The sequence below is a fragment of the Herpailurus yagouaroundi genome, unplaced genomic scaffold (assembly GCF_014898765.1).
Source record: "Herpailurus yagouaroundi ecotype Mexico unplaced genomic scaffold, PumYag 142, whole genome shotgun sequence".
Classification (NCBI taxonomy): domain Eukaryota; kingdom Metazoa; phylum Chordata; class Mammalia; order Carnivora; family Felidae; genus Herpailurus; species Herpailurus yagouaroundi.
This window is the reverse complement of record NW_024412397.1, coordinates 62,168,225-62,182,368: the sequence shown is the minus strand read 5'-3', so window position 1 is coordinate 62,182,368 and position 14,144 is coordinate 62,168,225. Positions and strand designations below refer to the sequence as shown.

General features: G+C 43.6%; 1 protein-coding gene across 3 annotated transcripts in view; it reads right to left on the bottom strand.

Annotated features, from left to right (window-relative positions):
* The window catches only part of GNAL (G protein subunit alpha L), a 156,902-nt gene that overhangs the window by 34,194 nt on the left and 108,564 nt on the right, over positions 1 to 14,144 (bottom strand). For all 3 annotated transcript variants that reach the window (XM_040479418.1, XM_040479420.1, XM_040479419.1), the window contains one exon: positions 12,126 to 12,223. In XM_040479418.1, coding sequence (XP_040335352.1) covers positions 12,126 to 12,223 — 98 coding nt within the window. The remainder of the gene's footprint in view (positions 1 to 12,125; positions 12,224 to 14,144) is intronic.

The window sequence follows — 14,144 nt, the reverse complement described above, 5'->3', positions numbered from 1 at the left end:
ATAAAGTGCATTTGAAATGCACAATTCAATGTGTTTCACATATTCAGAGTTGTGTAACCATCTCCATGATTATTTTTAGGACATTTTCATCACTCCAAAGGGAAACCTTGTACCCATTAGGCAGTCACTCCTCATCGGTCCCCTCACCCTCCCTCAACGCTATGCAACCCTAATCTATTTTCTGTCTCTAGATGTCTATTCTGGGCATTTCCTATAAATGGAATCATACAGCATGTGGCCTTTTGTGTCTGCCTTCCTTCACTTAGCATTGTGTTTTCAAGGTTTCCGAGGTTGCAGCTTGGATCAGTGCTTCATTCCTTTTTATAGCTAGCTAATCATCCATTGTATGGATAGACCCATTCATAATGTTTACCCATTCATCAATTGATGGGTATTTGGGTTGTTTCCACTTTCTGGCTCTTACGAATAATGCTGTTAGGAGTATTGTCTTGAAGTTTTAGTACAGATGTGTTTTCGGTTCTCTTGAATATATATCTGGGAGGGGAACTGATGGGTCATATGGTAACTCTGATTCACTTTTTGTGGAACTGCCAGACTGCTTTTGGAAGCAGTCCTACCATTTTATATTCCTACCAGCAATATGTGAGCGTTCCAATTTCTCCACATGCTTTGCCAATGTTTGTTTTTTATTTGGCTTTTCTATTATAGCCATCCCAGTGGCTGTGAGGTGGTTTTACTTTGCATTTCTCAATGGCTAATGCTACCGAGCGTCTTCTCATGAGTTTATTGGCCATTTACATATCTTATTGGGGAAATGTCTATTCTGCTCCTTAGCTCTTTCTAAAATTGATAAAAGTGTTAATGTTAAAGTTACTTCTATATTTATTATTGAACTGTAGGAGTTATTTCTATGTTCTGGATCCAAGTCCCTTATAAGATACATGATTTACAAATATGTACCCCCTTCGGTGAGTTGTCTTTCCCTTTCTTGAACCCCCAGGACCTCTATAAAAAAACTATCCTGGCTTTCATTTGCAAACCATACTCATGATAGGAATTGGATGGAAATGGAAGGTAAATGAGAGAGGCTTCAGAATCTGAGAAAATGGGTGCCCTTGTGAAAATCCACTTATTTATAAGCTTAGAGCCAGGACTCATCACTTTTACAATTTACCATCTGGCCACGTCTGGCACACATGTGTGAACTTGAACTTTTAAGAAATAATCTCTCAGATCTTTAGGTTTTTTTTTGTTTTTTTTTGTTTTTTTTTAATGTTTATTTACTTTTGAGAGACAGAGTGTGAGTCGTGGAGGGGCAGAGAGAGAAGGAGACACAGAATCTGGAGCAGGCTCCAGGCTCCAAGCTGTCAGCACAGAGCCCCCAACGAGGGGCTTGAACTCACAGATGCCGAGATCATGACCTGAGCCGAAGTCAGACGCTTAATCAACTGAACCACCCAGGCACCCCATTGCATCTTTAGGTTTAAGATTTGAAATACTCGATAAATCAAGTAATAATCTGGCATGATAGAGTCCTGTGTAAACTTAGGTGATTTTGTTTCCTCCTCTTTGGATAATTAACGAGGATTAATTTGTTAACTTATGAAACGTGCACAGAATAGTGCTCCACATGGTAAATTTCTATAACTATGAGCTATTTTGTAGCTACCTTTTGAAGGTTAGAAATACAAGACATACCTCTAAGTCTTTCTGAAGCTGTACACTTTGTTAATTCTTGTATTTGGTGGTTTTCAATCTGAGGTCCTTGGGTTCCTTGGAAATATTTCAAAGAATTCATCAAATACTTAAGAGAATTGCAATAAAAACCTCTTACAGGCAAATGTCTTATGTGGCATGTTACACTTATGCAGTATCCCTGATGTGTTAACCTGTGTTGCTATGTAATTTATTTTTTTCTATCTTTTCTGATCACATCTGTACACATGTATTTTCCTCCCCCTACATTTCACTATGAAACGTTTCAAACATACAACCTGAAATAATTTCATAGTGGATGCTTGAGTACCCACCATCTAGATTTTGCGATTACCATTTTACCATACTTAAAAAATCATCTATCTCTTATTTTTGATACATCTCAAAGAAATTGCAGACATCAGTTCGCTTCCTCCTAAATACTTCAGCATGCAGATTTTTGTCTACAGATCAGCATTTATTCACAATTTTTTTCTGTTGATGTAAAATTTAGGTTGAAAGAAACACAAATCTTGAGTGCACATTTGCTGAGTTTTGAAACATGTGAACACCTGTGTGACCCCATCCCTCACCAAGCTATTCTGCACACATTTTCAACTTCTTGCAGATGTGCTGCTGTGCTGGGAGAGGGGCTGTGGCAGTGCACTGGCCATTGTGTAGACGGCACAGCACCTGTCCAGCAGTGTAACCATGAAGGTAGGTCCCCGTGAGGCACAGACGAGGCAGCTCCCTGCTCCAGAGAGGTCCAGCCCACAGGGGAGCCCAGGCTCTCATCACACAGCAACTGTCACAGGTGAAAATGTGGCACAGAATAGATTTCTGTCTTAAAGATTGTATCTGTGCATTAAAAAATTTAAAGATCTAAGAACTTAAGTGTCTATCAGACACTTTTTAGAAGTGTGAGTGGGCTATTAGGAATTCAATTTGGAAGAGAATTTCTTGCTCTTCCCTTTTTTCACATGCTGCATAATTTAACTTAAAATGTTTCTTGTGATTACAGAGCAAAAAAAAAAAAAAAAAAACCCTTATTTTTGCTACTATTTGTTATTACTCATCTGCATAAACCAGAGCGTTTCCAAACACCCTGCCCCCAGCAGGAAGAAACTGGATGCTGAGCCCTCGTGAAAGATTCAACGGTCATCTATGTGCACTGAGTTTCAATTTCGTTTTTATCAAAATGGCCACATAGATCTTATGATAAGTAAGTGTTATCAAGGTGAACATCTAAAATAACTTTCACTCTAATAAAATACCACTTTGGTGGGGCGCCTGGGTGGCTCGGTCTGTTAAGCGTCCGACTTCGGCTCAGGTCATGATCTCACGGTCCGTGAGTTCAAGCCCCGCGTCGGGCTCTGTGCTGACAGCTCGGAGCCTGGAGCCTGTTTCGGATTCTGTGTCTCCCTCTCTCTCTGCTCCTCCCCTGTTCATGCTCTGTCTCTGTCTCAAAAATAAGTAAACATTAAAAAATAAATAAAAAATAAATTAAAAAAAATACCACTTTGGTTTGATACAGTTATTCTAATAAAATGCCACTTGGAGTTGGCATTTGATGCAAGTTGCCTTTGGTCCTGCTGTTACAGCTTTGGAAGCTGGCCTTAGTCTTTATTTAAAAAAAAAAATTTTTTTTTTAATGTTTATTTATTTTTGAGACAGAGAGAGACAGAGCATGAACGGGGGAGGGGCAGACAGAGAGGGAGACACAGAATCGGAAGCAGGCTTCAGGCTCTGAGCCATCAGCCCAGAGCCCGACGTGGGGCTCGAACTCACGGACCGCGAGATTGTGACCTGAGCTGAAGTCGGACGCTTAACCGACTGAGCCACCCAGGCGCCCCTGGCCTTAGTCTTTAAAGTGGGCCCCGGGAGTGTTTCTTGGCACTCACTGAGCCACCGCAAAAGAGCATGGGAGAGAGGTTAAGGGTGTTGCGAGGCTCCTCGTTGCTGCTGACCCCCTCTTCACTACTGGCACCCCTCACAGGACACTGTTTGACAAAAGTCCTATTTCTAGAAATAATTGGGGACATACAGCTAAGGCAGGAAAAACATTATTATAACACTTTTTTTTTTAATCATATATACTTCAAAGGCTTGATCTTCACAGCTTCAAAATGAATCTAACAATATCTACTGAATGGGAAACACCAGAAACTACTGTGACGTGCCGGAAGGGACAGGACTTGGAGCCCCATCTCAGCATCCTCTCTTTATAAGAAGCCTGAATTCAATGAGATGATGCAGGGGAACCAACTAGGATCCTCTACTCAAGGGAGTAGTTTTCCTGAAAGATTTGAAACATTTGTTTACACATGTGAGATAGTCAGGATCTCTGATCCTGATACCTGGCACAGAGCTTTTGAAACTCTTGTAAATTCCTAAGTGATAAGAGCACTGGGAGCATTTTCCATTCTAATATTTGGTCATGGGCCCCCGTTCTTAACACTGCGCTCCTAAATTCCTTGTACCTTCCCGTGTGATAGGAGTGTCTTTTGTTTCAATGAGGCGACTCTGGGTGGGCTCCCTGATGGGGCTGGTCACCAGAAGGACCAAGCCATGACTAGAAGCTTGGCTTCAGCTCCTGCCTACCCCATCCTCCAGGAAGGGAAGAAGGGCTGGAGTTAAGGACAGTTCATGCCTACATGGTGAAGCCTCCATAAAAATCCCAAAGTACAAGGTCTGGAGAGGTTGGTGAACACATGCATGTACCGGGAGGGTGACACATCCCAATTCTATGGTGACAGAAGCTCCTGTGCTCGAGACCCTCCCAGACCTCGCCCTGTGCATCTCCTCGTGTGGCTGTCCATGTATATCCTTTATCACTTCCTTTAATTAACCAGTAAATGTAAGTAAGTGACCTTGAGTTCTGTGAGTCGTCAGTAGTAGAGCAGAAGCTATAGATAACCTGGAGACCTATCGCTTGAGACTGGCGTCTGAAGTCGGGGGCAGCCTCGTGGGACTGAGCCCGCAACCCGTGGGATCTGACGCGGTCTCGGGGTAGACAGCATCTGCACTGAGTTAAATTGTAGGACACCCAGCTGGTGTTGTGGGGAATCACTTGGTGTGGGAAAACACCCCACACATCTGCTGTGAGCAGTGTCGTGCGTGTGTATCAGGTGAGTGTGAGAAGGAGACACAGGAGAAGAAGTGCAGGCTTCCTACTCACACAGAAGCCCTGGTGTTAAGCAAGCCCTCTTAAAAATTCCTTCTCAGGACAGGGTTTCCAAACGGGCCCGGAAGAAAATGGAAACAACCAGGGGCTGACCGACTGACTCTGGGGTATTTGGTCCATCTACTTTGTCCTGCCACTGATGCCATGCTTCAGACCCACAAGAAATGGACTGTACTGCCCATAAAAGGAACGCATCCAATTCTGCAGATCAAGAAAATGAATCTGACAATACATTTGGCTAGAAACAAAGATCAACGTGAGTGTTAAGGACAATGTGTAGGTGCACCCAGTTGGTTGATTATATATATAATGAATTCAACAGGGTGTAGTAACATGGACATTTTAAATTACAGTTTCGTTGACTTGAAGATGACCTCAAAAAAACAGCTTTGCAGCTGAGACTTCATGTTTGCTAATGATTTCCTGATTGTCCTGAAAGCTTAAATCTGGGGACTTGGGAGCCATGAGAACAAAATCAGTCCTAGAGAGTAAATGTGGTCAATGTGGTCAATGTGGTCCCCAAGACTCCTGAGAGATGGCCAAAGGCAGACAGGGGCATAGAAGAAAATCACTGTACCTTTCTTGCAATTCTTTCCTTTTTTTCTGGAATATTCTCTCTGAGAGTATTCTAAAACCCATTATTCAAATGGATGCACTCCCAGAGGTGCTTATCATGTAAACAATCAGTACAAAGCACTGGGACCTGCACTGAGCAACAGAGTTTCAAGCTACATTAAGCGAAGTCTGATTGTATAAACCTGTTCTAAAGATCCAATTTTCTCTGATTTGCTTTCTCCCAAAATAGCTGTTTCCATGGCTACATAATCACTTATTATTAGGACTTAGAGGAAATGCATTTTGGGGGATAATGCAGGAGAGATTGTCTTTTAATTTTCACAGTGGGAACTGGGCAATTCTGTATAAAATATAATCTCTAGTTATTTGTACGGCTTGCTTGGTGCTTCAAAGACATTCATTTTTACCCAAAGTACAATACTTAATGCTCAGTTATGATGACTGTTCCCACAATCCTCTAGCCAAATCGGTCTGTCCTGGCGTCAGACAGTGCAGCCTGGTTGCCCTGCCTTACCGCAGCCTCTGCTCAGGGACGTGGGTGTGGCCACTGACCGCCCAGGGACAGCAGGTGGGGCCACCATGTGAGCAGGCTGGGATCATGGCCAGACGCAGGCTGTCTCCCTTTTAGCAAAGCTGATCTCTCTGCTTCCTCTGGGACCTGGCCTGCAGTTGCAGAGTGGACCTGCCATTAGGAGCAAAGCCAAGCTGAAATGTCCACACAGCAGGAACAGAAGAGCTGGTCCCCACAGCATCTTTGACTCAACAGTGGTTTCCAAGAGAAACTCAGAACAAATTCCCCTCTTTTTGAAGAAGCCTGAGCAAGTTTCTACTCTTTGCATGCCAAATAGCATAATATAGATCATCATACCTTTTTTTTTGTTTTTATACCATAGGCACTTTATAATTTGGGGGCTCCCATTTGCTCATATGTGTTTGCAGAACTGGAGTGTAGCATGCATTTATGATTGACAGAGGCCTTCTAAAAAGCTGGCCTTGTAAGCACATGTGTAGACTTTCATCTGATGTTGACAAGAGGACCCCTGGCTCATCGAGGAGACTGTTCCCTGGCCAATCTTGACGAGTGTTCCCTTTGCCTTTCCTGCCCTGAATCCCTCCCACCTCCACAATCTTTCTTTTTTTTAGATTCAATACAACCCACATAACATATATTTCATGTAACATAAAATTCACCATTTTGATTATACAATTCAGTGGTTTTTAGCACAGTCACAAGGTTGTGCAACTACCAATACTATTCCAGGATATTCCCATTGTCCCCCAAATAAATTCTATACCCAGTAGCAGTCCCTCTCAATTTCCCCTTCCCCAGGCCCCTGGCAATCACCAACCTACTTTCTGTTTCTGTGGATTTGCCTGTTCTGGATGTTTCATGTAAACTGAATCATATCATATGTGCCCTTTTGTGTCTGACTTCTTTCACTTAATAGAATGTCTTCAAGGTTCATTTATGCTGTCCCATGAATCAACGTTTCATTCCTCTTTATTCCACATGATATTTCGTTGTGTGATGCATCAGGTTTTGTGCATCACTTGAGGGACATTTGGGTTGTTTGCACTTTTTAGCTATTGTGAGTAATGCTGCCATGAACATCCGTGTGTGAGTTGTTGTGAGGACGTATGTTTTTAATTCTGAGTAAATACCCAGGAGTGGAACTGCCGGCTACCTCTGTGTTTAAGCTTTTAAGGAACCGCCAGACTCTTCCCAGATTCCTCACCGGCCGCTCGGCCTTAACAGAATTTCAGCAGCACTGAGAAGCACCTCTTCCCCCAAAACATTCCCAGGGTTTTTGCCACGGAAGAGGTTACTTTAACCGGGCTGAGAATTATTCCCTTCATAACAAGCACGAACGTTCAAAATACAATTCTGCTGAGCCAGGTAACACAGTGACTTCAATTTCCACCAAGATATAAGTTCTATAGTTTCTCTGAGCAATTTTAACGAGAGGGAAAAAGAAATTGCGTCAGAACACTGGGGATCTGCAAGGGAGAAGAAGGAGGCCACGGAGCCTGAATCCGGGGTAGGGTGCGTATGTTTAAAGGGACAGGCCAGCTTTTCCTATCAGTACCATAGTGAACACCAGGCTCCTGTTTTGCTAACTCATTTATTTCAAATAGCCCCTACTGAGCAGCGACTTCATGAAACAATATTCACCTAAGGGCTGGGCATTTAAGGATGAATAAGACACATTCCTTGAGGAATTAAAAGTCGGGTGGGTTGGACAAGATGACCTGAGGATCATCGTCCCAGGGGTTTCCTCTGAGATCATGTCCCTTCATTGTTTTGATGCTGAAATGTCTTTTTTTTTTTTTTGGAGGGATGGGCATGGCTGATAAAGGCAGCTTCTGTTCCTTTTTTTTTATTTCTTTTTTTTTTTTTTTAATTTTTTTTTTCAACGTTTATTTATTTTTGGGACAGAGAAAGACAGAGCATGAACGGGGGAGGGGCAGAGAGAGAGGGAGACACAGAATCAGAAACAGGCTCCAGGCTCTGAGCCATCAGCCCAGAGCCTGATGCGGGGCTCGAACTCACGGACCGCGAGATCGTGACCTGGCTGAAGTCGGACGCTTAACCGACTGCGCCACCCAGGCGCCCCTGTTCCTTTTTTTAAAAAAAAATTTTTTTTTCTTAATGTTTTTATTTATTTTTGAGACAGAGAGAGACAGAGCATGAGCAGGGAAGGGGCAGAGAGAGAGAGAGACACAGAATCGGAAGCAGGCTCCAGGTTCTGAGCCATCAGCACAGAGCCCGATGCGGGGCTCGAACTCACAGACTGTGAGATCATGATTGTGAGATCATGACCTGGGCCAAAGTTGGACGCTCAACCGACTGAGCCACCCAGGCGCCCCAGCTTCTGTTCCTTAAAATCCAATCTGGCAGCATGAAATTTGGTAGCCGTATGTTGGGTCTAACCAATGTTATTGAAATATTCCTTGTATTTTAAATCCCTCACCCCCACCTCAAAACCTGAGTTTAGATGAAAAGCAACAGCTATTAAGAGACAAAGGGTATTGATCCGTCTGGATTCCCACATGCATTAAAATAGATAAAGGAAGCAATGTTGGAGAAGTTAGGATTAGTGAGGTCTAGAGGGGGAATCGCTTCCTGTGATTCTGCCAGGCCCCGAGTCAAGAAAGCATAATGAAGCACTGGTGCCTCATTCCTGATGAGCCTGGAGTCTTGACCTCACGCACAAGCACTTTGTGCCATGGCTCTCGGTAATCTGAAAGGACGGGACTGAAGGTCGTGGCTGTGTGCCACCTGTTTCTGGGAAACTGTGATCTTAAGTGCCTTAGTTTACCTCTCTGGACTTCAGCTTCCATGCTGGTGACATAACATCAGGAGCTTATGTGGGCCTCACCCATGTGCCAAGCACCATTTAGAGGACTTTGGTATATACCTATTTAATCCTATGGGAACTGAATGAGAATGGGACCCATGTCTGTTCCCATGAGTTTGTCCAGAGTCTCACACAATGGTCGTGGCAGAGCTGAGATCTGAATCCTGCCTCTTGTCAAGGCTCTACTTCTTCCTTGTAAAAAATTTATATTTGCATATTCTACCTTAAATTAAGTCATGATTTTTATTCCTGGAGTGGTAGGAGACTAAGTTGTCTGTTTCTCTTAAAAAAAAATTTTTTTTAATGTTTATTTTTGAGAAAGAGAGAGACAGAGCATGAGAGGGGGGATGGGCAGAGAGAGAGAGAGAGAGAGAGAGGGAGACACAGAATCTGAAACAGGCTCCAGGCTCTGAGCTGTCAGCACAGAGCCCCATGCAGGGCTCGAGCTCACGGACCGCAAGATCATGACCTGAGCTGAAGTTGGACGCTTCACCAACTGAGCCACCCGGGCGCCCCAGTTTCTCTTTTTTTTAAGAAAGAGAAATTCCTAACTTGACACTGAGTAGCACTGTGGTGTTTGCTCATGATGTTCCTGCTCAAGAAATACGGGAAAACGATGATAAAGCACATATTCACATCAACTTCAAATGCCAACGTATGTGAATTTTAAAATTATTTTGAACTGTGCTTGAAATTCCCATTGCTAGCATTGACTTCAGATAGTCTTTCCATCTGTCTAACACTGCCATGGCCTTTCCATGACTCTGAGATGATATGTTCGAGAAAGAGCGAGTAAGAGCTGGAAGGAGAGATGAGAGGCCCTTTGGGAAGTGGAGTGCCTCCTGAGACCCTCCCAGGGTGAGTCCGAGCTCCCCTGGGAAGCTTGTCCCACTCCACACCCAAATCTAAACCAGTCTAAACGTACCACACGACGTGAGAAAAACCACAGTGATGTATTCACCAATGTAAACTAAGGGGCACGCCAATTTGAAAAGGGAATGTTGATTTAAGGCAGAACTTGAAGAAGAGGAATTTTAAATACTTTTCTAGTTCATGAAAAATTTCAATCAGTGAAGGGTTTCTTTAGTATATACAGTGGAGGGTCATTAATGCTCACCTCAGGGTGTATGCAACAGGTGTGTGCCATGCCGAGACCGCTCCCTAGATGTACCTGCTGCTCACCAAATGCTTGAGGACCACCTGCTTGTGGACTGTGGTGGGGGGTGAGCCAGTTCTTGGTCATCGTAAGAAGGAAGTTAAGTAAATTGTAACGCCATCAATCCTCCCCCATCTCAACCCCAAGATCCTCTTCCGTCCTCTAAAGGACTCCCTCTCCATCTACTTCTCAGATGTGGTTTTAGGCTCCCCCTCTTCCTGAAACCAACCTCTGAGGATTGAATTTCCATGTCCAGGACCCTCTCCTCTATATACCCTGCCAGTCTCCATTGTGAGCTCCAGGCTCCTGCTTCATCTGCCTTTGGGATCGCTAACTTAATTTCTTCAAACCGGCGCTCGGTACTGTCCCCTGTCCTCCCATAATACGTCCCAGGTTCCTCCATCTCAATAAATGGCACCATGACCTATCCTGTTGTCATCCTCGATCCCCACTTTCCTCCGCCTCCTGCATTTTGACCCACCATCTAGATCTGCCCGTTTGTGCCCCAGGGCTCGCCTCCACGACCCAAGGCATCCCACTCGGGTCCTTGTTTCCTTCTTTTAATTCTCCACACAGCAGTCAGAGTGACCCTGACAACGTCACTTATTGAGTCGACTTTCACTCACTGCATTTGGAGGCAAATCCAAGTTCCTTGGCATGACCTTGGCACTTGGCTCCACTGACCTCTCTCTCATCTGTTTACGGCTACTCTTCCATTACCCATCTGCCTTCAGACTGGCTTCCCGTCCCTGCCTGGGACACACCCAGCACCTCTCCTTGGGCCCTTTTTATTGGCTTCTCTCAGTGTCCGTCACAAGATGATGCTGCCTGAACTCCTATGGGCGGCCACACAACTATCCTCTCCTTGAAATCAGTATTCAGGGCGTAGCTCCATAGGTGGGTAACAAATATTGTGAATTCCCAGATTGTATGCTCATGAAATCTCTTCCACACGTATGAAGTTTTAGAGTTTACAGACTTAAAATGTAAAAGCACTCATTTCTTGCCGCCCCAAGAGTTATATAAAACAACTTTAAATACAGTTTTTATCAAAATAGCAAACATATCTAGAGCTTCTTGATTAACATTCTTCTCAGGCCCGTTATTGACGAACAGATATAGAATGAGGCTAAAATAGCAAAATGAAATAGGAAAACGAGCATTTCAGGGAAAAACAGTGAGCCAGCCTAGGCACCAGTATTTTCCTTCCTTCTTTCTTTCTTTTTTTTTTTTTTTTTAAGTTTCTTTATTTCTGAGAGAGGGAGAGAGAAGAGAGAGAGAGAGAGCGCGCACGCAAGCATGAGTGGGGGAGGAGCAGAGAGAGGGAGACACAGAATCCAAAGCAGGCTCCAGGCTCCAAGCTATCAGCACAGAGTCCGATGCGGGGCTTGAACTCGCAAACTGTGAGATCATGACCTGAGCCGAAGTCGGATGCTTACCCAACTGAGCCACCCAGGCGCCCCCCCTTTCCTTATTTCTTGTTTCTCTTCTTACATTTTTTTCATCAAGTCTTTACTTACTATATTAATTACCACCTACTTTCAAGGTTCTAGTCTACTTCTGACTGTATAAGATGATCACTTAGTACTTTAAGTGAGAGCTTGGGCACAACTGCAGATGTCGATATTATTTTATTTATTAGTATTTTTAAAAAATGTTTTATTTATTTTTGAGAGAGAGAATGTGAGCAGGGGAGGGGCAGAGAGAGAGGGGGGCAGAGGATCCAAAGCGGGCTCTGCACTGACAGCAGAGAGCCTGATGTGGGGCTCGAACTCACGAGCCATGACATCATGACCTGAGCCAAAGTCACATGCTCAATGGACTGTGCCACCTAGGTGCCCTGATATTATTTTAAAATTTAATTTGGGGGCCCTGCTCCAAAATGAATATATAACAGTGAATATCTAAGTGCAGTCTAATTTATGGAAATACCTGTAATTTTATAGAAAGCAAAAAAATGAACAGAACTAAAAACACTGATCAGGGTAAAAGGAATACACCTGCTTCTGATTCCTATTGGATTTTTAGTTTTCCATCCACCAAATGTGTGCCACTTTAAAAGCTGATTTCTGTAGTAAGATGTTAATGCTTTGTTCCTTGCACTGAAGAGACACCATCGACTCTGGGAGGGCAGCGAACTGTGGGTGCAAGGGGAGCTTCAGACAGGCCAGGCCTTGATCAGAAGCTGACTTACTATTGTGCGCAGTCTATCAGCTGGTATTCGTTGGACCTCTCAAAGCACGCCTTCACGCCTTCATCGTCCCAAAGCTTCTTCACGTGATCAAAGAATTCCTAAAATCGGAAAAAGTTACAAAGAAGAAAGCACATGTGTTATCATCTTTTCAAAAGGTAAAAGTAAAAAGAAACTGCCAAAAAAATTTTTGGAGGTAGCGCATGAACCGTTTTCTTTGAGTCGATGTTACACGCCATATACACCACACAGGGCTTGCGATCAGCGTGACGAAAACATGCACCTCTGTGATCATCGCTCACATCAACAGGTCACACATTCTTGTTGTTCCAGGAAGTTCCCCCAAATGAAAATTACAAGTCAAAAGTAATTTTCTGGCATTCACCAACTATACATACGACAGCCATTTTAAGAATAATTTTAAGGTTTTTAGTACTCGGTCACCTGTCTAGTGGTAATGTCACTTCAGCAATGAAAAATCATGCCTATTACAATGATAAGTTTGTGTTAGCTGCTGAGCCATGATTAGGAATGGGCATGACTGAACAGATGGGTCAAATTCGGCCCAGAAGCACTAGGTACACCAGAAGGAAACCTTTAAAATTTCACTCTTCGGGGATGCTAATTCACTGCTTTTTGGCATTTTTTAAAACTGTGAGTTAAATGTTGAACTGTGATTTTGGTTCCCTCAAGCCCATTTGAGCGCAAAGCTCAACTTCATCCATTACGGCAAGGAGCACCCTCCCTGAAAAGGAGGCCGAGAACTTTCCTTCTCTCGAAGTAAGAGGTGGCTTTATGAATTCTTATTTCCAAAATTACCCAAATTAAATTAGCAGTGCTATGGAACCAAATGACAACACATCAGCTGCTAAATATAAAAGAAGTTATGTAAAATTTCACAAACCCGTTCATTAGCATTTTTATATCCCTTCCCACATCAGTCATCAGCCCTTCCCGGCAGCCCTAGGCAGCACCCAATTCCATCTCTGATCTGCACGAAAGGGTCTGGGGCTTCTGATGCCTTATGTTCACTGTGGCTGCCATGTTCTCTAAGAATCAGCATTGATTTTTTGGAGAAAAAAAAAAATAAAGGGCTGGTTCTTTTGTTGGAGATTCACAATTCCATACAAGGGCGGATCCAAGTACTGTGGGGGCCTCTTTGAAAAAAGAAGAATAAAATCATGAGTACGCAATTCAGTACAAAACCCTAGAAGGGGCAGTAGGACTGAGGGGCCCTGAGCTTAAGCTTCATGAGGTTCTGACTGCCTAGAATCAGGAACAATCTTTAAAGGTTTGCCACATCTTTACACGTGTCATCTGTCTGGCTGCCTGTTGTCATTAACAAATCCAAACTATCCACAGCTGACAACGAAGGGGAACTCCATATGAAGGAGAGATGCTGAACCTCTCAATTTTTATCTTCCTCGATTTGTGGTTCCTTCTGGTGTCTCCCACCACTGCTCCTGTCACTCCATTGACGGAGTTTTTATCAGCATCCTTAAAATTTTTTTTTCCTTCTAAGAGCCATATGAAGACACACACACACACACACACACACACACACCCCAAATGAAAACTAGTCTACTTGATATTGTCAAGATGGTCTGGTCTCGGAAGACAGTGATAACTCCCGTGTCATGGTGATATTCAGAGTTAAGCCCCATCTCTCTCCCCCTCCTGCAAACCCCAAGTGCAACAGTCTCTTGAATAAAGTTCCTGACTGTCTTTATCAAGTGTCAGAATCATTTTTTCTGTCAGCAGTCTGAGCTGAAGCCTCTGAGACAGAATTACAAAGCAGTGCTTGAATCAAGATCCAAGATACAGGATTTCTGAGGTCCGTGTTCATAGCAGTAGCAGAACGGGAATCGCAGGCACTGTGGTTTTAAAGCAGATGATCTGGACAACACCAGATGAACACAAAAACAAGTCTCTCTGTTTCAGCTTCCTAATTGGTGACCAAAGATGTCGGACTAGAACAGAGCTAGAGATCGACAGAGAGAGCCTGGATTCTCCATGTTTACT